Genomic DNA, 25,154 nt, shown 5'->3' with positions numbered 1-25,154 from the left:
AAATGAGTCTTCTAAAACAAATTCAATTCATCAATAATAACTGAATCATACACCTTACTGTTGCCAGATTGTTAAGAGTTCCTCAGCAGAGAACACAAACTGAATGACTGTTACACATCATGCATTCTAAAAGCTTACATAACTTATTCAAATTTTGGGTCATTAATGTAAATAGGAAAGTAGAAATCCATTTTTCAAGATGTATACTAATTATTTTCCAGATTCACTTCAGAATATAGATTTGGCCTCTCATTAAGCAAATCTGCTATGAACAATCAGATTTGATCACCTTCTAAGACCATTACTATTTATTTACTTGTTTTCAATTTCCAAAACTAGCATCTGAAACATGACTTCCCCGAAAAGTTATAACAAAAACCAATACTTTTGTTAAAGTTTTGGCAACTTAACATCTGTCTCTATAATACGTTACATACAACCCTTTCTTTTCCCAAGCCAAACAAAACAAAATTGCCGTCCTATCTATAGAGCCTTCAAGACCCACGACCTCCCATTTTACACTTGGAAAATTATTTGAACAGGAAAAGCATGCTCATCGCAAGCAAGGATCAAAGCCAGCATTTCTAGGAATTAAAATTTTCAAAACCTGTTTTTCCTATTATTCAATGAATTTTGAAACCCCTGAGATTCTTCATTGTAAGAATCATGAAAAACATTACTTTTTTTGTCTTTAAATAGTTATGATAGAAAGTACAATTTAATTAAGGTTTCTACATTTAGAACTGTCTTAGATATGAGTTGACTACTTTCTCTGAAAGTGGCAATCAAATCAGGCATATTTTTAATTTACCTTGATCAGCCTGCCGTATGTACTGTTAAATGAAGCATATAATCAGAACTAAAGGGACCCACATCTAAACTCAAAGCTTCAAACAATTTAAATAATGGTATTAAGAGAAAAAAAAATTTCGCCCAAGTTACAGTGAAATCCCATAATGGTGAACCATCTGAACTGAAATGTATTCACCTAGGATGTTTTGAAAATCAACGCAAACCAAATAAAACAGATTTCTAACACCCACCAAGAAGTACTTCTTGCTCTTTGGGGTATATTCTGGATCCCATTCCTCTTCCTTCGGTCTCTTTTGAAAAGTAGTATTTGAGTTGTTTGGACCAGTATTTGTCCCCGCAAAAACTCCTCTGGCTCTTCCTCTGCCTCTAATTCGAAACTGATTAACATTAACAAAGTTGTTTAGTAATGCAATCAAAGGTATTTAGTTACATGCAAACTATAGATTTTACTGCAGTAACAAAAACAAAATGTATGCATGTATGTCTGTCCACCTGTCTATCTTCACAGCCACTGAGGATGGGATGAGTAGCAATTTTATACCATAGACCTACTGGAAGGTAGGTAGATTACAAAAAATAATATATTGAAGTATTAGAATATGTACTTTCATGACCTGAAACTAGCACTTTTAAACTATGATATAGTTAGGTGTCCCCCCTCCTTTTCACTAACTAAAAGTTATCTAGTTCCCATCACTAGAGCCCCAAGTGTCTAAACACATGTTTACCCTACAAGAAAAACTCTTCCTTTGTCTAAATGACCTAGTGACTGTAGCATCTAGTGACTGTATCCAACTAGATAAAGCTAAAGGTAAAAGTATGGATGTGAGAAAATGCACTACCTTTAAGCCTCTAACAGTTACAGTAACTGTATAAACATGGAGACAATGCATGCTATGTAGTTAGTAAAGTGTGGCTGTACACGAATAAGCAAGGACCTGAATAGGCAAAAATGAAAACAGTAATCACACAGAGATGAGATTTTAATGCTTTTAAAATCGGTTTCCCAAAACTAGTGATTTAGTAAGTGAACTTTTGAAACTGATATTTGGTGGGGAAAAGTATTTATTTAGATGCTTCAAGATCTCAAAATGGCATTTCTGAATGAAGATAGCATTTCAAGTACCATTTCATTTCTCAAGACTGATTCTGACTTCGGGAAAGACGGCTAATAATCTACAAGGTATATTTAATTTCCTCTTTTTATAGTTCTCCAAAGTAAAGGCTCCTGAATGATCAAAGACATTACTTACAAAGGTTCCTCGAGGTCTGCTAACTCCTGCAAATCCCGAGTAGTCTTTCATCTCATGGTGAGTTTTAAAGTCTTCTTCTCTTTCTTTCTTACTCTCTTTTTCTTCTCGAGAACTAGGTGAGGAAGGTGATGCTGAAGAGGATGATGATCGAGAATGATCTTGCTCTCTACCTTTATGTTTGCTGAAAAATAAAGAAAAAAATGTGCTTTTTTTTAAAAAAGATAAAGAATTCTTTAGAATCTTATGAGGAATGTTTTTAAGTTTTAAAAAAAAAAACTATCCCCTATAAAATTATTACATAAGTAAAATTGGGTGTAAACTCTGACAGTCTGTTCCAATCTTCTTCAATAATTGTTTTATATAATTAACAACGCACTAGAGCCTACCAGTTAGAAACTGGTTGTTTGCAAATTTTAATGATGTTCAGTTCTTCAATACATTAACTTGTAATCTTTTGTTATCTTAATAAGAAGAAAGGAAAAAGTGGGTTTCTGTTGTTTGTTGCAGTGCTGGGGATTGAACCCAGGGCCTGAAACATGCTAGGAGGCACTCAATCAAGCTACAGCCCAGCCCGAAAATGTTCTTGAATCCAAGTTTTAAATGACTGCAGTTTATACACACCCCGAGTAAGAACAGTTTGTACAGTTTGGGCCTTAACGTCATGATAGAAATAAAAGGCATGTGACATTACAAGTAACAGTCATAAACTTAAAAACACAAATAAAATCCACCATTTACCTAATGAACATCAAGAAAAACGATTATCTATAATACACTGTATTTCTACATTTGACTCTATGGTGATAAAAATTTACATGATTCTAATGCAACACCCAAAAAAGGTCATACCTGCAATAACTCTTACCACTGCTAATAGTATCCACGGAAATATAATTTTCAAAGACTAATGCACAATCCTATTTCCTAGTTTTTCCTCCCCCCCATCTCTCCCATGTTAAACCACTAGGCATCACTTTAACAGTCTTGTACTCTGGGTGTTATGAGTTGAAAAAGTGCGGAATCAAGCATAACGAACCAAAGTTCTTACACAAACTGTTTCTAGAAATGCACTGCATTGAAGTCCAACCTCCTGATGTAGCCTGGATAATAGGACACATTAATTTGTCATTTTTTTTTTCAGTGTTAGCTTGCTATTCCAAAGTTTTTGTCCTCATCCACCATAAGCCGTGTAAAAGACAAATACATTTTTGCTGTAAAACAAATAATTTTAATTGTTTAAATTTAAACATTCGATTACATAGTCAAAATTGAAAGCAATTAAGCTGACAATTATTAAAGGCTAATTAGAAGCTAAAACCTAAGTCAAGACAACTTTAACAATTACCTGTCATCTTTGTAAGATTTGTATTCCTTGTAATCTTTTGGAGTTTTTTCTTGCTTTCTTGATCCACTAGATTCCCTGGAGCCCTTGGAATCCCCCCGTTCTTTACTTCTTTCTTTACGGCGACGATCAATGTCATGCCGGAGATCAGCTGAATCGCATCTTAATTTTTTATCTCCCTGTAGAAAATATATGTAAAATACAGATTTCAGGGGAAAAAAAAAAACAGAAATGCATATATACATGCAGAGTTTCATCACACCAGATTCTAAACTTGCATTTTAAATATCAAAAATAAGTACATCATATACAACCATTATCCCTGTAAATTTTTAATACTTATTTTTACTGAGCATTTGTGTACATACACTAGAACTAAGTTACTAAAACCTTTAGATTTGTGATATTTATTCAAAGCAATCTATAGTAACCTTCTGACAACAAATTAATACATTCTTCTACTCAGTGAGTCATGATTAACTCTCGTTCTTCCAAATAGCGTTTATGAAATAGCTGAACAGTGTTCAAAGTTAGCATCTAGAGTTGCAATGTGGCTTTGCGCCTAAAATCTTGAGATCCTGATGTTATGGGTCTCAACTAAGCCTCATGATAATGAGGCTCATCAAGCTCTTCCCAGATAAGTTGATAAACCCAAGAAAAGATACTTCAAAATTAGGGATTCTGTAATTTTCATGACATGCAATTGGAATTCAATTAATAAAACTGAGGTTGAACAAAGGTCAAACATAGTCAAAAAGATATTATTCGCAATCCTGTACTCAGTATCTTGGGCCATATATTGCCCTTTCTCAATTCAGGTATTGCAACAGACATTAGTTTAACTGGGTCACAGTTCACCTCCTCCTTGTTCCATTGCTTTTTCAAATACTATTTAATTTAGGAGTTGAAAAGAGGCATCTAGGAATGAAGAGAAATTATACATCAGTAAGATGCTAAGCAATGTGGACATCCTTTGACATTATTCAACAATGAGAAGTTTAACTCTGGGAAGTCTAACTAATAATCATAAGCATGAACAAAACTGAAATATATATATATATGTATGCATCTCTCAATGTGATAAGTACTACTCACCAATTTGCTCCTAGAGTAACAAAGTCTAATCATAAGCAAAGCTTTCCTATTCACCTTGGCATTACTAACTCCACAATAAACATGATAAACTTAAGGAAAACTACTTTGTAAAGTTTGCTAAGCATATAATTTCATATTAACATGTTACTCATTAATGACAAAGCCCTATTATCATGTCCTCCTAATTACCCATCACTTCTCTTTCAGACCAAAACTTTGAGTACTAGAGGAGAAAAATACTGTCAAAGCACAAAGACAGAATAAACTGTTGGGAAGTTAACACAATTTACACTTACTGAACCTAAAGTATTATGGTCAAAAGATTTTGTAAAAGGTATTAAACCAGTTCAATCCTCAGTCCATTTTCCCAAAATGATTATCTCCTGTGCACAGACATCATCCCTAAATCTAGATTTCAAAACCAATTCAGTTAGTAGCACACCCTACTGAAAAAGTTGTGCACTGGAACTCTAGGTTTCCTATCAATAAAAATACAAATCACTCCACAACTCCATACAGCAAACATATTATTCATATTACTTTAATTAGGAAAGTCAAAGTTTAATAAGTTATTTTCGATAACTCTTAGCATTTTCAAAATAGAACTGATCCTTTGCTCCTTCTGCTGCATACTTTACCACTAAACACTTTCTAGACAGTCATATGAACTTGTGTACTAATAAAAGTCCACTCTGAACCAGAGTCCTTAGTGACTGCACTGCGGTCTCCCCGAGTTCCTGCCTTCCTCACCTTACCTGTAGGATCTACAGGTTATTTCAAGTTTCAATGTCAAATTCCTAAGTAGTCCAATAGAAACAAAAGTTCACTTAGCAATCAGTTTGTAGAATGCCTACTTCTTTGCTTTCTCATGCTGAATCCACAGCTGGCCTGGAACTTATATATATCTCAGACAGGTTGGAATTCAAAGCCACCTGCTTCTGTCTCTTGGGTATAGGAGATAGTGCCTATTTCTCTTGTATTTTTTTTTTAATTTTTTTAATTGAAAATAGAATTTTTTCATACAACATATTCTGATTATGGCTTCCCCGCCCTCTATTCCCCCCAGTTTTTTCCCACCTTCTTCCCATCTGGAACCAGCCCCTTTCTGTCTCTTGTCAGAAAACATGTAGGCATGGAAGAGTTAATAGTTAAGATATAAAACAAAACAAAATGAATGCGGACCAAACAAACAGAAAATAAAGAGCCCCCCGGGGGGGGACTAATTCTTAAATCCCATAAAAAATATGCACTAGACAGTGTGATGGTACACATAGGGAAGATAAACATTCAGGGGAAGCTAAGGCAGCAGTACAGCAGTGAGGTCACGGACAGCCTGGGTTAGCCTAAGGGCACTAGGGTAACTTCTTTAAAGAAGCGGAAATACAATTAACTTTAAGGCATACTCAAATTCTGACTTGTTGATCTCACCTTAAAACCTCATAAAAACCATAATAATTTTTATCATAATGTTTGTAAACTTTTCTTTTTACTCACTGAGTTCCTAATTATTAGGACCAACATTTACTTTTGATAGGCATTTTCAAAAAGTATCCTTGGTTTACATTAAATTACCATAAACATAATGCATTCACAAATTGAAAAAGATGAAATTATTTTGCCTCAGAAAACATTTAATATAGTATCATTAAGAACAGCTTCAGAAGAAAAGTAAATATTTAAAAAACCATACCTTCTGATTTTCTTCTTTAAAAACTCTCTCCTCGCCTGCTAAACGGGTATGCTTCCTCAAAGCACTTGGAGAGATGTCAATCCTCCTTCATATAAAATAAAGTGTATTTTAAAATTATATAATTTACTTCCTAATTCAAAGGAAAACAGTTCTATCCATTGTTGGTAGGTACTAGACAGTTACCTCTCTCTTAGAAAACCCAATTTGGCATTTTAAGTCTATTAATTTCTAAAACAAGAAATAAAAATTATATACATTAAAATGAATGAAAAACTGAATATGGTAGCAAATGCCTCTAATCCCAGTACTCCACAGATTGAGACAAAAAGATTCCTCTGAATTTGATTCCCACATACACCATGTAAGTGGTCAGCCTAAGTTACATAACAAAATCCTGCCTCAAACAAAAAACAAATTAAAATGTTTTGAGTAGACTTCTATATATAAATGGTAGCAGACCTTTTAAGCACGGTTATATTACAACCACAACAAAAAAATATTATTTTAAATACTAACCATCATACAATTATAACACATGAATATAGCTATTATTGGTATTGCTATTAACACTCAAATTACTGTCTTCCAAGAGTTCTCATAATTTCATGCATCTGGTTCAATTTTTGTGTAATTCTGTACCTTACTGTCTTAAGTTTTTATTAGTTCTCAGTGCTTCATTAGCAGTCATCAATCACCTAAATACCTCACCAACTAAGCCCCAAGTTAGATACTTTAAGTTTTGCCACTATCCTGTAAAGTAGTCTGCCTAGACATTAAATAACTTCTTCCCAATGCAACAAAGTGCATTAAGCCAGCCTGCCAACACGGCTGGCTGACAATTCTTCAGCTTCTCCATAAGCATTTTTACCCCAGACAGCCTCAGCAAATTCAAAGGTTTCTTTAGGCAGTAACTCCGCAAACCCAGGCCCCCAAAACTACAGCTATTGAAATTCCGTAGTGAGTAGGTTAGCATTTTAAAGGTCTAACAAGTTTTAAAAATTAAACTAAAAATCAGGAAAAAATTATTTTTTAAACCTGAAAATACAGTGTTTTAGTCTAAGAGAAAGAAACCAGAGGTTACTTCTATCATGATAATAGCACACTTCACACACAACTGTGATATTAGTTATCTCTCAATAGTAACATTTTATACACAAACTCAGTATACATACCTGTGTATCTCGGGACTCTTTTGCCGGGTACTATGTTCTTCAGTAGCTTTCTGGTATGAAGTGAACCGCTCGTTTAGGGTCACTGCGGGTGATTTGAAGTATTGCTCTGTTGATTTAGGAGAAACACTGCCGAATTAGGAATCTTAATTTTAAGAGGGGATTTTCATGTCTGATAGAGGGCATGGAGCAAGTGAAAGAGAACAAAAACACTCAAGAAACCTAGCAGAAGAGAACCAAGTGTTAAAGTAAAAACTCCTACTCTTTTTACTTCCTTATACCTCAATACACGATTGCAAAAGTCCTCACAGGGCCCTGTCAATACTAAATATAAGCCCAAAACAATGAATAGATTAATCAAAACTCTAACTCCATGCTAATAAACTACTTCCTCAAACAGAACAAAAAGAAACAATAGTTGGTATGTCCTTAAACCCTGCCAATTAAACAAGGCTCTCACTTCAACTAATCATTTGCAGGAAGCAAAAATATAGAGTAAACTAGTAAAATTATTTTAACTATGATGACATATCAACAGAAATGGCTTTACAAAAAGGTGAATACTGCCATTCAATTGGGAAAACATTTTGAAATTGATTTACATTTACTAATTCCTCCAAAAAATCTGGCATCTTGGCAAACCTGACAACGCATTATAATACTGTATCTTTCTTTAAGCAACTTTTAAATTAGTAATAACGATACTGATTAGTTTCTAAACCAGTTTAAGATACGCTTTAAATGTAAAATAGAGACGTATAAAGTCATGAACTATGAAATGTTACATTATGAAGCAAGCTATCTGCTTAACAGGTCAACATACATCTGTGTCAACTTACCGCCCAATATCCAGCACATGTCTCATAACCAATCATTAAAACTTGAAACGGCCACTACAAGGGTAGTGCCTCAATCATAATTCCATGAAACCCAGGAATTTGAGCTAGCAACTCAGTTTTTATGCCATTTTTGCCAGGAAGACAGAAGATTCAACTTTGCCTGTATCTTTCAACAGCTATTTTACTTTGAAACATGGATTTTGCCATTTCAAAACATATTCCAGGACCTAGTTACAATGAAAAAGAAAACATCACTGGGCATTTTCAGCTCTATATAAAGTAAGAGCTGTTCAGATCGGTTGCACAACACCAATTATGAAACATAACTACAGATCCTCTAAAAAAGAAAAAGGAAAATGAAAAAGGAAAAAAATGTATCAAAATCTGATCTCAAAATTCAACAATAAAGTTTGGAGACACGTCAAAAAAAAGTTTTTAAAAAAGAAAAATGTTAATGCTTCCTAATTTTATGTGCCACAATACTAGTCATAAAGGTCATAACATGGTTCACAAGTTTATCTACAGCCAAACACAAGACTCTCTTGTTACCATGCTGACTACAGCCACAAGAAATGCATTACCTGTTACTCGGGCTAAGGGAGAGAGTGACAAATTTCAGCTATCATGAGTTGTTCACGTGACCAATTTAAAAAAAAAGGAAAAAAAAAAAGACCAACAGCCATCGAGTTTCCTGGGAAAGAACCTGCTAAACATAATAACCAAAGCAAAACTTACCTAATTGACCCCAAACAAAATTGTACCCTAAAACTTTTGAAAATTAGCAGCTTTTAAACTACAACTATGTACTGGTGAAAATATGAACTCATTCATTACTTTAGCTAAAATGAACCCCCCTTTTTTTAGAACCTAAAGAAATATCTTATTATTCTAGTTAGTCATTACTCATATAGTCATTAATAAGTTGTAAATTTCTTAAACTTTGATAGCTTTAAAAACTTTTTAAATAGTAAACAAAGAGAACTCAAATATTATAAACAAGTTAAGTAGCACAAGTTTAGCAACTATTTTTCCAATGCCTTCAGGTATCTTTAAACTACTTATAAACTCTCAGTAAAACAGTAACTACACTGCCTAAAGCGGTTATAAATTTGACATTATATGTCACAAAGTCATAGGCATACAATGACAGTAAATCTTTAAATAATCTTAAATAGCTTCACTTTACATGCAATATGACATATTAAAATTTTCAGCATTAAACAAATCTGTATACTTTGACATGATACAGATTTTTTATGTTTTAACTTCAGCCATTTGATCATCTTATATTCATTAATCTCCAATAATAACAACACTGATATCCTCTCTACAAAATTATTTTCCAAATGTTTAATATTTACCAGTACTGCTATATCTACCTGCTAGCTCAATTAACACAGTTATTATTCAACTTAACTACTCCTTTTATTTTGTATGCAAGAAAAGTTCACTTCATGATACTAAATATATTAAGCATACCTTTAACATGATGAACCAAGGATACAATGTGTTGTATAAATGACTCTGAAGTGCTTTTGCTGGCCTGAGGCAGCTTAATGTGGTCAAAGATGGATCGGAATTCTTGCTCCTTCTTGACAGAATGGACAAGCGTACTAGCAAGTAGCCTGTCTTTCGTCAAGGAGGCTGGCCTAGAATATATCAAAAACAAACACACACACACACACAAAATACAGCATTGATTTGAATGTGTAAATTCCATGTTCAAAAAAATAATTTTTACCATTAACCACCTCTAGATTACTTACGAGGCATCAATGTGGAATTACCTGTTAGAATCATCAAGAGGAACAGGTGCCATTTTGAGTTTGACTTCAGGACGATGAGAATCACTGGCTATCATTTTGATCCTAAGTGGGCTCTCTTCTCTGAAGATAGACTTTTCTCGTGTATCTAGATTCTTGTGTAGAGGGGGACTGTAATCAAAGAGGTCTTTGAGCTTTTCAGACTTTACCTGCTCAGGTGACTGTGTTTCTTTCTTTACTGTTATTCTTTCAGAACCTTTGTCCTCTTCCTTGTGCTTATCTTTTGCAGTGCTAGGCCTTTCCACTATGTATCCAGTCTCTTTCAGTTTATAATTCTTTTCTTCTCTAAATCCATCACTTTCTCTATTGCCTTTTAGTGAGACTTTGGACTTGTACTTGGGTCCTTCCTCCTCAGTATTCCGATGAGATGAAGTACCAAAACTTTTCCCCTGATCAGCCAGGACTGATTTCCTAAACTGTCTATAATCCTCTGTCTCCTCTGTGTCATCCCCTTCTGAATCATTAAATTTTTGTTTTCCAGACTCTTTATCACTGAAATAATCTAAAACTTCCTGGTCTTCCCAATCTCCCTCAGCCCTGCCTTTCTCTGGTCCTTTCTCCTTGGGAGCCTCTTTCTCCCTGGGGTTACCCCTGTCAAGCAGGAACACTCTAGACTCTTCATCTGTGAACCTGTCAACGGGAAAAGTACAGTAACTCTGGGTTGCATTCACTGTAGATAATTTGTATATTTAAATGTGTTATTCAATGAAAAATAAACCTACAGAAAATTAACCTTATTCTTAAAACCATTACAAGCACTCACATAGAACTTATACTTACAAATGATCTAAAAAGTTTAAAGTCATCCTCAAAATCCTATTCTATGCAGTCACTCACCACAATTTTATACGAACAAATATAAATTTTAAGGGATCCTAAATTTAACATTTTAAGGTTAGAAACCACTATACAAATACCTACTAAAATTCAGTTTATATTTACACTCAAATTTTCAGATTTCACTTTTTATATTTTTCAACTGAGTTTCATGTTTGCCAGCTAGCCTCCAACTCTCTATGAACTGACCACTCCTTGATCCTCCTGCCTCCACCTCTCTAATACTGGGATTACAGGTATACATGTACCACCACATTTACCTTTTTCTATCAATATAAGTAAGAGCTTGGAGACTTTAATAGAATTTGGTATTCAATACTTTAACTTAAATCACAAAACAGTTCATATAAAATTTGTCCTAAAAAATAATGACTTCTGGAAATAATAAGGTAATCATCAACTCAGTGAAAAAAAATTCTAGATTACACAGTAAAAAATTATAAAACAGCATAATTTGTTCTACTTCCTCACTTTCTAGGTAAATCACACTATATTAACAGCCTAACTTTTGTGAAATTTCCTAGTATCTTTCTGTAATGCTTGAAATTAGAATTTAAAAAGGTATTTCAAATGTCATTAGACTGAGAAATAGCAAGATGTTTTCCAAGTCAGGCAGAATTTACTAAGTATTGACAGCTGGATTGTACTATCACATAAAAGCAGGTAAAATGACCACACTGTCACATTCAAAAGCAAAAAGGAAAAAAGTCCCTAGCACAAACTGTTTGCTATTTTTAATATATATCATTGGTTATCTTAGGCTACTTAGTTTTTCCTTGTTTATAAAACTAACTGAACTGACCAAAATTGCTAACATTAAAACAAAAACTAGAAAAACATCACTGAAAGAATTACCAAAAAAAAAAAATTACAAAAAATTAAGCACATAACACAATGCTACTTTATTGCTTTAAAAAATTTTTTAAATCATTATTATGATAAATGTCCTACTTCGGGTTCTTACCTTTTTAAAAACTTTCCTGTTTTTGCTGTTTCCTGATCTCCTCCATCAGGATAAAAAGAGGACCGCCCCCTAGATTCCTCTCTTGGAGCACTCTGTGGTGTGATTGTCTTTGCAGGGCTTCTTCGTGAAGGGATATGATGAATCGGACTATTCTGGGAAGGACTATATCGACTAGACCCATTTCCAACAGAACCAGATCCAGACCTTTCGGGACTGTGCTGCATGGAATGTGAATGCTGAGAAGGGGTATTTTTGGCAGAGTGGACTGTACTAAGCATGGGGGCATCTGAGCAAGATGAACTCTGACTAGGTGGTGTGGCAATAGGTGATGGACTATGAGGTGATCTTGGACTATTATCATAAGCTGAAAGGCCAGGCCAAATATCACCAGACGTGGCAGATTTATTAAACTCATCAATAGACTCAGATGGATCATGTTCAAATGTATCCTTTGGTTCCTCCTGTGATTTGCTTTTCAAAGGACTCTCTTCTTGCGGTTCCCCTTCAGCTTTTTTGGTTTGTTTTTCCTGAGACCCTCGTCTTTTAGAGACAGGAGATTTGCTATATGGGGATGAAGAACGAGACGATGATGATCTTGGAGACCTAGAGGATCTGTATGACCGGCGAGATCTGCTTCGGGATCTTTGAGAAGAAACGGATCTTCGTTTTGGACTCCTGGAACGTGACCGACCTCGTCTAGGACTCCTAGAATGCCTTCTATTCCAAACAGGTCTATAGCCACCTCGATGGTATCTACCTCCTCCTCCTTGGTAATACCCTCTACCCCTTCCTCTGTACCCATAAGGCCGTCTCATTCCTCTATTATTCCTGTAATCTCGACGATAATCTCTAGAATAAATACGATCTCTACTACGAGACCTTGAATATGTCCTGGAACGGGACCTAGAACTAAAAATGAAATAAGTATCAATTTAAGAAAAATAAAGTACTTCATTCTAACATTTTAGATACATTGGGCTGAATAAAACATATATACAAGGTAAAAATATACACTTAAAAACTTCATTTGTATGAAAGTTTGTTTACTGTTTCTGGTATGTTTAAAGCTTGTGTCTATAACAGGCCTCGGGAAAGTAGGCACAGGAAATATAAGGGTACAAATATATTCAGCAGAAGATTATTAACATATCTAGGCTGACACTTAAAGTCACAGTGTAAGAGAAATTTAAATGGCACAGTGAATTGCTAATAGTGAAAATGGAATTATATACAGTGAAATGCCACTGATATTCAGCAAAGCTGATCATATAAAACACAGTAAAATTACAAACTAGTATTAAGTCTCAATAGGTTCCTCCTTTCTATGCTATGAATATTATTACAATTCTCAATTTCAACTCTAAATGCAGATAACAAATCCAATCCTTGGAGTTTTATTGAGAATGAAATATATTAATGGAGTTAGCACTACATATGTATGCACCAGATTATTTGCATCTACTTTGTTAGTAAAAACACCAGAAACACATTAATTCACCTGTATCTCTTCTTTCTAGAATGTGATCTTGATCTTGATCTAGAACTCGATTGTGATCTAGACTTTGATCTTGAAGAATGTGATCTAGAATTGGAGCGGCCCATTTCTTTTCTCCTAATCAAATGAAGTGGAAATAGGTTGAATCAATACAAATAAAAGTACTTTGATATTTCCTGATGCCAGCTGGATTTTTTACAATCATTACTCTTTTCAAATGAATACTTAACTTATAAAACAGGCCTATTATCCCCTAAATAAAAGTTTTCACTTGCATAACAAATACTATATACTCAAGATAAAACAAAGTATTTCTATGAAATAAATACTTATGTGCCTTAATCCAAAGGCACCAACTATAGAAATCAGAAAGAGCAGTCAACAATTGTGTTATGTGTTTTCCCATACCCAATACAAAAGGCCGCCTACCTTACCTGTAAAAAATATAAAATTACATGAGTATTGCAGAAAAGAAACCTAAAAACAGACCATACAAATGTTACAATATTCACTAGAGAGATGGCTTGGTAGTTAAGAACACTGTCAGAGATAGGGGCCCAGCACTAAATGGGGGTGGACACGGGGTCCCACCCCTAACCAAGAAGTCATCTGCAACTGAGACCACCAAAGAGTTTCAATTATTACAGTATGTATATTAACCATACTTCAGGGCATGCCCTATGCCCAGAGAATATTTGACCAACACAAAATAAATTCAAAGGTATTTTCTATAGTCTGCAGTGTAGACTTTTTGTCTCATTTTGCTTTGTTTGGCTTTTTTTCTTGTCTTAATAGATTTTTTGTATTCATTTTGATTTGTGTTTTTATGGGAGTGTTTTGTTTCTTTTTTCTTGTTTTTTGAGAAAAAGGCCTAATGGTGGTGGCCCATGCCAGGAATCCCAGCACTTGAGAAGAAGAGGCAGATAGATATCTTGTGAGTTCCAGGACAACTAGGAGTTACAAAGAAACCCTGTCTTGGAAAAAAAATGAAAAGGAAAGTTGGGTACCAGAATCTAAATTTTCCTAAGCACTGACATAATCAAACTTCACTAGATACAGAAATCAGCGATGGTGCTGATTTATAAGACATGCTTTTCCTTAAAATACCACACACACACCATATATAGGTGTGTGTATGGTGTGTACATACTTTGGTATGTACATGCAATGATTTACCACATATATATATATACATAAACATACACATACCATACAGATGTATATGGTGTGTATGTTTATGTATATATGTGTGTGTGTGTGGTAAATCTTTTACATGTACATACCAAAGTCACATTTTTATTTTCAGATGTATATGGTGTGTATGTTTATGTATATATGTGTGTGTGGTAAATCTTTTACATGTACATACCAAAGTCACATTTTTATTTTCAGTGATTCAGAACACACAGACACACGAATGAATATATATATATATAGTCTTAGCCTTTTTTTTTTGCCGTATAAGTTAAACCCTAAACAACAGACATTATAGTCACTAAGCTCCAGGCAGTTAAACTTCCACATACAACCAACCTCTGACTATTCCAAAACTTAAATACTAATAGCTTACTGTTGACTAAAGCCTTAATATTTTAACAGAATTGACACACTACATAGTCATGTTATATGCTACAAAAAAAATACAAGAGAAAATTTATTGAAGAAAATGCTCACATGAGGAAAGACATGTGGCTACTCACTACATTTGAGTAGTACATGACAGCAACAGGAAGTAGTTAAAAAAATCATAGTATATACTAAAGTTAATGAAGTCACTATTTAATGCTGCACCTTTGTATTTGTGTGTGTGAATGTGTATGTATGTGTGTATGTTTTTGAGTCAGGGTTTCTGTGTAGCCCATGCTGTCCTGGAACTCACTCGTAAACCAGGCTAGCCTCGAATTCAGTGATCAGCCTGTTTCTGACTACCAAGTGCTGGACTTTACAGACGTGTACCACCACCACCTGGCTGTATTTGTTTATATTTTTCACTGTTTTACAAGCAAATGAACCCATGCAATGAGTTCATAAATAGAGACAGAGACAGAGAGAGCGCTAGCTCTGTAGTGGAGTACTTGCTCAGCAAGCATTAGGTCCTAGATTCAAGCCTTTGAGTAAAATAAAAATAAACTGTGCCAGGCATGGTGGTGCACACCTTTAATCCCAGCACTTGGGAGGCAGAGATAGGAGGATCTCAGTGAGTTCAAGGTCAGCCTGGTCTACAGAGCTAGTTCCAGGACAAGCTCCAAAGCTACACAGAGAAACCCTGTCTTTGGGAGAGCGGGGCTGGAACGACAGGAGCATGTAACTGTTTAGCATACAGAAGTTATTTCCCGGCAAAAGAGGGAGAGGAACAAACTGAAAATGAAGTTCATTTACTTAAACTTTTGTTTTATGTGTATGATTTGCCTTCATATGCGGACGTATGCATACCTGGTACCCACTGAGACCGGAAGGTGCCAGGTCTTCCAAAACTAGAGTTACAAGTAGTTGTGAGGTACCATGTGGGGTACTGCAAATTGAACCCATATTCTCTAGAATTACTTTTAAATGTTGAGCCATCTCTCCAGCCCCAATTTATTTTTAGTAGGGGTATATGTGTGTAGATGCAAAAATGCCACCATCTACATGGGAAAATTAAACAACTTTATGAAGCTTATGCAGAGTTGGTTCACTTCTTCCTCCATTCAGTCCGTTAAATCGAGGTTGTCAAGCTTGCACAGGAAGTGCTTTTCCTGCTAAGCCATCTCACCAATCTCAATTCAATGTGAGTCAAGGGCCAACTGTATAAACTTTCCAAATTTCTAAGTTATTAACAAAAATAATCATGTCCATAAAACTCAATTTACTAATTTTGTTAAGTATTTAATTCTCACATATTTAAATCTTAACTCTCATTAAATAATTTTTAGGGCACTTGCTTATTTAGAGTTTGCTGTTATTATAATATAGTACTACTAGAGTACATTACAGAAGATACCAAGTTAAGCCAAATATGATGGCACAGACCTTTAACCCAAAACTTGGGAGGCAAAGGGAGGTGGATCCCTGTGAGTTCAAGGCTAGCCTGGTCTACATAGTGAGTTGTAGGCCAGCTAGGTCTATACGAGAGACCCTGTCTCAAAAACCAAAAAATAAAAAAACTAGAAAGGTTTTGAGCTGGCATGTACTGGGCATCCATCAGGGCTACAGAACAAGAGTGTCTGTAAGCACCATACCCAGGGGGGTGGTGCTTTTTGTTTTTGCGTGGCATTTTGTGCCCTGAGTTTTAGAAAACACGTTTATAGATGTGAAAAAAGCTATCATTAGCATTTCAATTTTTACACCCCGCCCCCCAAAAAGAAAAGATTGTTCCAGGCAACTCTATTGGGTAGTACTAGGGGCCAGATCTAGGGTCTTGTCATATTAGGCAAGCACCCTACTTCTTTAGCTATCTCTCCAAGGCCAGTTTACAACACTCTTATTAATCACTTCTGATGCAGGCTGGCAGCTAATTTTCTCAACTAAGTCAAAAGTAAAACCTTCAGAACATGAATGTCATTTACCTTGGGCTTTATGCAGGATCCAGAAGTCAGTGATGTCTTTAAGATACTGCCAAGATTCTTCCTGCAGAGAATGTTATGGGAAATTAAACTCACAATTCAAATTCGAAGCAAAGATTTTTTTTTAAGAAGTCTGAGTTTATGGTAAACTAGAATGCACTGCTTATAATACATATATTAGGAATAGCAACAAATTATGTAGCCCAAACCTCCACTTTAGCCTCTCAAGTACTAAGATTACAGACGTGCACCTTGCCTGACTTAGGAAATAATCCTAGCACTTGCAAGGCTGAGCAGGAGGATGATGATTCTGAGGTTAGCCTGAGCTATGGAACAACAGCCTACATTAGATAAGTGACAGAGGCCAGAGAATATGGCTCATTAGTTAAGAGCACTGGCTACTATTCCAGACGACTATCCAATTCCCAGAACCTACATGGCGGTTCACAACCATCTGTAACCACCCTCCTTCTGGTCTCCAAAAGCACCAAACACAAACCTGGTGCAGACCTACATGTGGACAAAACATAAAATAATTAAACCAACAACAATAACACCTATAATCCACAAATTAGGGCAAAATGGCAATCGAATCAGTTTCATTTCATCCTCAGTTATTCAGCTGAGTTCCAAGCTCCTAGGCTACATGAGCTCCCACACATCTGTCAAAAAACAAAACAAAACTTTCTAGACACAATGCAGCGAAGTATCATGTAACTGATACCTGATTTCTAATTGGAGCCACCTGACCTCTAGGGAACAAATGTCACTCCATCAGAAAATCTCAAAATCATCTTTGCATACAAAAACAACGTAACATTTAAGTAGCCTATAGTCGATACTCATAATGCTGTTTTCTAATACCTACAACAGCTTAAGGCTCTGCTCATTTTCTTTTTTCTTTTTTTTTTGCTTTTCAAGACAAGAGTTTCTCTGTGTAGCACTGGCTGTCCTGGAACTCACTTCGTAGGCCAGAATGACATTGAACTCACAGAGGTCTACCTGCCTCTGCATCCTGAATGCTGGGATTAATGGCGTACACCACCACATACCAGCTCTGCTCATTTTCCTAAAACATCCTATTATCTAAAACTGATTTTTAAAAATTCCTTCTAGCACAACCACAGTAACTTATGGCAAAAACAGTCTTTTAAAAGTATCAGATTAACTGTCTAAGAAACAGGCAGCAATGACACAAGTCTATAGGGAATTAATACGCCTAAACTAATTGGCTATGTAAGTAAATTTAATGTTAATCAGTTATCAATACTGAAAAGGTTGCAACTTTGTGAATAATATTCAGAGACTAGTTTTATGCAAAGGTTCAAGACTACCAGAACAAAAACTGCTCAGCTTCTTTTTGTTTGTGTGGTGGGGGAAGGAGGGGGTGTTTGATTTTGGTTTTTGAAGGTGGATTTCTCTTTATAACCCTGGTCATCCTGGAACACTCTGTAGACCAGGCTGGTCTTGAACTCAGAGATCTGCCTGCCTCTGTCTGCCAAGTACTGGGATTAAAGGTACGTACCACCGCTACCCTCACCAGAACAGAAATTAAACTAAAGAATATATAACTGTCATTAAGAGGCCAGCATATAGATTTGAGACATATATACTAAAATAAAAATCCATGAATCTTACTATGCAATGATCGAATTTTAAAACGCTACTTTGGAAATATGAAGAAATAATACAATTAAATGTGTCAATCAATAGAAGCATCCCATTAATAGCCAATGCTCTTCCTGGGAAGATTTAGGGAAACCAAAAATCCAAGTGAGTTTTGACACAAAACTAAATATATTTCTAAAGTTTCTACAAATTTATTTTTTAAGTACTAAAAGCCCCAAGTAGATTTAAGAAAAAGTTAACTTTCTATATTGGTTTCTATGAAAACTTTATCCTGGTGCTAGGGTGACGGCAGAGTTTAAAGTCCTTGCTGGGCTAGAGAGTTTAGATCCCAGCACCCGTGTAGCTGCACACCTGTCATCTGAGAGCTGGGAGGCAGACGGGAATCCCAGGAGATCACTATCAAGTCAGCCTAGAGAACTGGTGAACTCTAAGTCAGTGAGCGATCCTATTTAGAAAATAATACAAGATTAAGAACAGAAAGACACCTAATATCAACCTCAAATTCACACCCATGCGTACAAGCATGCACAGCCATACTCATACTCGCATATACCACAAGTCTCTCTGCCCCCATCCTATCTCTACTCCCTCATCCTAGATTGCAGGCCTGTACTCAGGTATGTACTAGGGATAGAAACTCAGGTTCCTGGTTTTCTGCAACAAGCACTATATCAAACTGAGCCATTCCACCAACCTCACTCTAACTCTGCTGGGAAATTCCTAGAGGTAATGAAGAGAGTCATAATTATCTGATCTACATTTTAAGATGGCTGTTGTGTGAAGGAGAACACATAGACAAATTGGACAGTCCTAACTCCTTTAGGGCTTTTAGAAAGTCCTAAAACATTAAACATATGTAGGTTAGTACTATTATTTATGAAATTCATGGTCAGATTGATTTTCAATCTTGAGGACTCAAAAATATTAAATGCTTATGACCCAGGGGTAATACTCATTAGTATTTAATAATGTTTAAGAAGCAAGATACCAATAATGCATAAACTCATATCCTCCAACTACAACCACTTACAATTACTACCCTGGTCTTGATTCTCTTAACAAGTCAAGAAAATTATAGGGCAGATTTCAGCTAGTGGAGTATTCAACTAATGATATCAAGTGCAAGTCCTGGGAATTCCCAATTCAACCATCTATTCACAACTGAATAAGATTTTCTTCACTGCTTTTACATCACAGATAATCTAGCGCAGCTTGGGTTGCTCCCAACCTAAGTTGCTCAATAAATTCAACTAGATGCAAGCCTATCACTGAGCAGTACTTCTACCAAATCGGCTGTCAAGTCCTAAAACTACTGTTTCCTAAGTCAAAGTCAGCTCTAGGGATGGGGGTGTGCTGATCGACAATGTTTCCCAGCATGTACAATGCCAGGAGTTTTGAGTCCCAGCACCATAAATGAATATGGTTCGAGGCTGTTTTACCAATACAGGATATTTCAGCTGGCTACTATAAACTGCTTGGGGACATACTTCCTATCACAATACATGAATCTGGTTAGGATCACACAAAAAAGCAAAGAAACTGGTAAGTCTTTTCTATATAAAGGTTCTTAAATTGCCTAACAGTACCCCAACTATTTCCGTTTGAGCTACCTACAATGCAAATTCAGTGAGGACAAAAAACTTTGTTCTGCATTTTTCTTTAATATAAAACAAATACCTGAAGCACCAGGCTGTAAGTCTGAGGTGACTAATGGTTTTCATCAGTTTTAGGTGCATTTGCTTTCAATTTCTATTCTTCTCCAATTCTAATAGAAAATAAAAATTACATCGGAAGTACTGATCGCTGAATTTTTTTTTTCAAGGAAGTGTTTCTCTGTAACAGTCCTGGCTGTCCTGGAACTCACAAAGATCCCACCTGCTTTAGTCCCAAGTGCTGGGACTAAAGGCGTGTGCCACCACCGCGGGGCCCTGATCCCTGACTTTGACCAGATAAACCTAAAATATGTTGGGCACGGTGTTACATGTCTATAACCCAAACATAAATACATGGAGAACCTGTAGCTCGAAGGCACTTGGACTCATGAGGCCAGTTTGGGACACATACATCCAATACTCTGAACATTCTCCAAGCCAAGAAAAGAAAATCTTAAAACTCAGCAGGGACCCGAAGTAGTGACACAAAACTGTTAAGCGCCACTCCCGAAGCTATGGCAGGAGATCAGCCGCGAGTTCGAGGTCAGCATTGGGCGATGGAGTTACAATCTTAATGTATCCTCCTCACCCATTTACCCAATCACCACTGCCAATGTCCTGAGTAAATTTCTAGGGAGTGGCAACTCTTACCGAAAAGGCACGTCAGTGCTTGTATTACTAGAGAAAGGGCTCTTCTTAGACGAACCCGTTAGGACACGAATCTAACGCACGCAAAGAGCAACTAGGTACCGACAGCTATAGTCAAAAAAGCAAAACGGTTGTCCAAAACAGAGTAAGTTGCTAGGAAACCAAAACGATTCGGACTGGGGGGGAAAAAAAACTTTCCCGCCAACACCCAGGTGCTGAGAGGTCGGTTACAAACATCACAACCCAAGCCTTGATCTGATCACTTAATCCGGGCCTAAACTGACACGTACCCTCGAGGCGAGGGAGGCGGCTTTAACCGCAACGCAGAAAGTGGTTGATCCGCCGGCCTAACTTTGTCGCAGGTCACCGTTATTTTATCCAAGACCCAGAAATCAGGCCCGGAAGGAAAGACAACTCCCCCACGCCCCCGCCCCGGCCAACGACAAGCCGGCCCGGGAGCCAGCACACGCGGCCGCGTTGCCATAGGCAGGGAAAGAAAGGAAAAAAGCGCGCCTGCGCAGAACCCCAAGTCGGGCGCGCGCAGGAGGCCCAGCCGACGAGGAGGGGGGGGCAGGACTGGAGAGGCGTTTGCGCACGCGCACGGGAAGGCCGCACGGTCCCCCGGCCCCGAGCCAGGTTCGCAGCAGCCCTGCCCGCTGTCCGCCCGGCTCCCCATCCCCCACCCCTACGGCCCGTGGCGCCGTAAGAGGCTCAGGAACTGAGGATGAACCGCACGAATAACGGCACAGGGTCGCTCCCGGGTTCTTCTCGCCGCCGATCCGTCACCACGCACGAAAGTCACCAAACCCCAACCGTCCCGTCTCCACGGCCCTTTCGAGTCAGTGGAGTGAGGCGCAGGGCCTACCTGACACGCCGGAGCAGGGTTTCCAGGACTTGTCTCCGCTGAAACTACACAGCGGCCATCTCCCGACTCCAGGAGGAGAGGAAAACCATAGAGGTAGCCTCGACGCGCGAGCTCGGCTCCGTCACTTCCGATCCGGGGCGTGGCCTTCAGAGCCGCTAAATACGCGGGCCGGCCCCTCCCACCCGGCCGCCCAGGCGCGGCTCGAGACCCGCCGCGGAGACGTCGCCCTAGGCTTTCTGGGAAGTCGCGTGGCCGATCTCGCGCGAAGACTCGTCGGGTTCGCCCGGCGGCGGGTAGCGACCGTCTGCGCTTGGGCTGCGGCCGACGGAAGCGGGGCGCGAGGAAGCGAGGCAGGCTGGGCCCCCCGGTCACTCGGCCTGGTGGTGAGGGACCCCTAGAGCAGTGAGCTGACCCGGGACATTCCGACGAAAAGACCGGAAAGCCGACGCAGCCCCGTTCGCAGGCTCAGTCTGCACCCGCCCGGAAGCGCCGCGTTTCTCAAAAAGGGCTAAACGCACGTAGTTGAAAACCCGGACGGCCTCGGCTGTTTCCGGAGTCGCTTCGTGTTAGCTCGGCGTCCGGCCGGGTCGGGAGACCTGCTAATGCCGGCTGGGCGATTGCGTCACGGGATGGATCCTAACTTGGCAGACACGACAACCTGACCCCCGGGTCTTTCTCACGGTTGGCGTGAGACTAGCAGCTAAGGACGCGAAGCCTTCAGTCCGGGCCGACCCGGAAACCACACACCATAACTCGACCAGAATCGTGAATCAGATTATAAATAAACAAACGGGGGTTAATTGGAAACAAGTTGCCCAAAAAAAAAAAAAAAAAAAAAAAAAGGACTTAACGCGTGTACTTGCTCTTCTTTTCAAAGCTGGACTCCGTGAGGGGACTAACACCGTTATTACTTTGATGTTTTAGGACGACGTTAGATTCCTTGAAGGATTTCCAAGTTGTAATTAGCAGCCTGTCATTTAAACTCATCATTAGAGTTTGTTTCTGATATTTAACTCTGCTCTGGGTAGTCTCTGCTCACAATCGGAATTGCCAGCTAAAAGTGGAAGTACCTGCCTTTCCTGGAACGAATCCTGGTTTTGATAGGGTTTTAATTGGGCAATCTGCTTTCCGTCTAACTCTCTCTCACTCAGGCGGTGAGAGCTGCCATCCTGGTGGATGCTCGACTCTGATAGGAACAAAGCATTTAGCAAGCAGGAGCTCAGAAAACATTTGTCAAGTAGGTTCACGGTATTTAAATGAAACAAAAGCCCTAACCGTTGACAGCACAACTTTCCTATTTTATATTAATGAGACAATGACTGTTAATAGCTCTTGATGTATTCAAAACACCAAAATCTGATCGCGTTGCAGCTATATAATGCAATTCCATTATAAATATGTCGAAAAGTCATCTTTTCGTCTGAGGCACTATAATGTTTTGTTTTTGTTTTTATTTGGGGTGGGGTGGGTGAACACAGAGACTGCTTGGTACAAGCAAAGTTGCCTTACCACAGAAATACACTTTCCAACCCTAAGTTTGAGTTTAAATGAAAAGGCAGTTTACTACCAAAGAATGAAGACATTGGAACAAATAAATGGACTGAGGCCCTGTACGGAGCTCAGCATGTAAAGGAACTTGCTGCCAATTTTGACATAACTTGAGTTTAATCCCTGGGACCCACATGGTAGAAATGTAACAAGGACCCCAGCCCTTAGTAGGACCCCAGCCCTTAGCACCACTGATTCCTGTAGTGGAAGTTCCAGTTAGACTGTAAAACAGCATGTAGATAGCATCACCTGCCAAAACTAAAAGGAAGGCCTCATCTGTCAAAGTCTATACATAATTCTAGGAAAGTCTCTTAATGTACTGACCTTGTTTTTTGGCCTCTGTGGTTCCACTTCCAGCTAACTGTTCTTGTTAACCCAAGACATGATTTGGGGGCTTAAAGCTCACCCTGAGAAATGCTTGTGGCTACACTGGGATCCTGAGCACCCAGTACAGCTAATGAATGACTTTATGTTGCCTTAAACCCACGTCTGAGCAGTCTTCTCTGCTGGATAACTCACTATAGAAGGCGAGAACAGATTCCTTAATGTTGTCCTTTGAACTTCACTGGGTGCTATAGCACATGCCACACCATCAATGTTGTTGATCTTGGCCATTCTTAGAGGTGTAAGATAGAATCTCAGAGTTGTTTTGATTTGCATTTCTCTGATGGCTAAGAATGGTGAGCATTTCCTTAAGTGTCTTTCAGCCATTATAGATCCTCTGTTAAGAGGTCTCTGAGCTGGATAGTGGTGGTGCACGCCTTTAATCCCACCACTAGGACTAGGGTGGCAGAGGTAGGCAGATCTCTGTGAGTTCAAGGCCAGCCTGGGCTACAAGAGCTAGTTCCAGGACAGCCTCTAAAGCTACAGAGAAACCCTGTACCTCATTTTTTTTATTGGATTATTTTTCTTTTATTTATTTTGAAGATCAGCCTCTGTCCAATATGGTGTTGGTGAAGATCTTTTCCCATTCTGTAGGTTGCCATTTTGTCTTGTTGAGACCGTGTCTTTTGCTTTATAGAAGCTTCTCAGTTTCAAGAGGTCCCATTTATTAATTGTTGCTATCAGTTGTAATCAGAGGCAGTGCGTTCATTCCTGATCACCCAGACCCCGAAACTGTATTAGTTACAATATTGTTTGGCAAATGTCTCAGGCATATTTTTAGCTAGCCCCTATATCTTAAATTAACCCATTTCTATCAATCTATGTATCATCACAAGGCTATGGCCTACTGGTAGGTGTCCTCCTCCAGCAGCTACATGGTATCTCTCCTTCGGCAGCTACATGGCATCTCTCTGATACCACCTACTCTCAATATCTCTTCCAGCCTGGCTATATTCTGCCCTGCCATAGACCAAATAAGAGCAAAATATATATAGAAGGACATCCCACATCATCTCTCCTTTTCTCTCTAATTAAAGAGGAACATTTTAACTTTAACATAATAAAATTAAAAATACAAAACAGTTATCATGAATTATAGTTACAATATTTAGTCCATTTACATTTGAAAAATTAAAGAAAATATCTATCCTATCTTTGTGAGTTTAAAGTTTTATATCTGTTTTTGCTTGTACTTGTGGTTTCTGATCATTTTCCCATATTTTTAGTTTCCATAATTGCTGTAGGAAATTATACAGCCAATAGCCTTTAACTGCCCACTGGGGCATGGCCTCTTATATTATTTATGCCTATGTAAAGCATGTGTCCAGCCTCTTTTTTCCAGCTGCGGGATTCAGTTTCTGTTCTCTGTTCCAGCAGAGGATTCTGATTTGTGAGTCTACCCTAAATAAATAACCATCTAGTCGGGCTGGCGCACGCCTTTAATCCCAGCACTCGGGAGGCAGAGGCAGGTGTATCTCTGTGAGTTCGAGACCAGCCTGGTCTACAGAGCTAGTTCCAGGACAGTCTCCAAAGCTACAGAGAAACCCTGTCTCGAAAAAGTAAATA

General features: G+C 38.1%; 1 protein-coding gene across 5 annotated transcripts in view; it reads right to left on the bottom strand.

The window, feature by feature from the left end:
- Bclaf1 (BCL2 associated transcription factor 1) overlaps positions 1–21,742 on the bottom strand; it is a 29,910-nt gene extending 8,168 nt beyond the window's left edge. The window contains exons 1-11 of one of the 5 annotated variants that reach the window (XM_050159432.1): positions 21,657–21,742; positions 16,866–16,926; positions 13,324–13,437; positions 11,826–12,734; positions 9,989–10,654; positions 9,681–9,850; positions 7,366–7,471; positions 6,194–6,278; positions 3,412–3,587; positions 2,067–2,247; positions 1,044–1,190 (exon numbers count right to left, since the gene is read on the bottom strand). In XM_050159432.1, coding sequence (XP_050015389.1) covers positions 1,044–1,190; positions 2,067–2,247; positions 3,412–3,587; positions 6,194–6,278; positions 7,366–7,471; positions 9,681–9,850; positions 9,989–10,654; positions 11,826–12,734; positions 13,324–13,427 — 2,544 coding nt within the window. In that variant the 5' untranslated portion in view covers positions 13,428–13,437; positions 16,866–16,926; positions 21,657–21,742. Of the gene's footprint in view, positions 1–1,043; positions 1,191–2,066; positions 2,248–3,114; positions 3,278–3,411; positions 3,588–6,193; positions 6,279–7,365; positions 7,472–9,680; positions 9,851–9,988; positions 10,655–11,825; positions 12,735–13,323; positions 13,438–16,865; positions 16,927–21,656 lie in introns of those variants that run through there. The other 4 variants (XM_050159433.1, XR_007594822.1, XM_050159434.1 and 1 more) reach the window with 4 other exon arrangements.
- Positions 21,743–25,154: the final 3,412 nt, after the last annotated feature.

Source organism: Alexandromys fortis, unplaced genomic scaffold (assembly GCF_014885135.2).
Source record: "Alexandromys fortis isolate MF-2015 unplaced genomic scaffold, M_Fortis_MF-2015_v1.1 scaffold_107, whole genome shotgun sequence".
NCBI classification, from domain to species: Eukaryota; Metazoa; Chordata; class Mammalia; order Rodentia; family Cricetidae; genus Alexandromys; species Alexandromys fortis.
The sequence above is the reverse complement of the archived record's forward strand: the minus strand, read 5'-3'. Positions and strand labels throughout refer to the sequence as shown.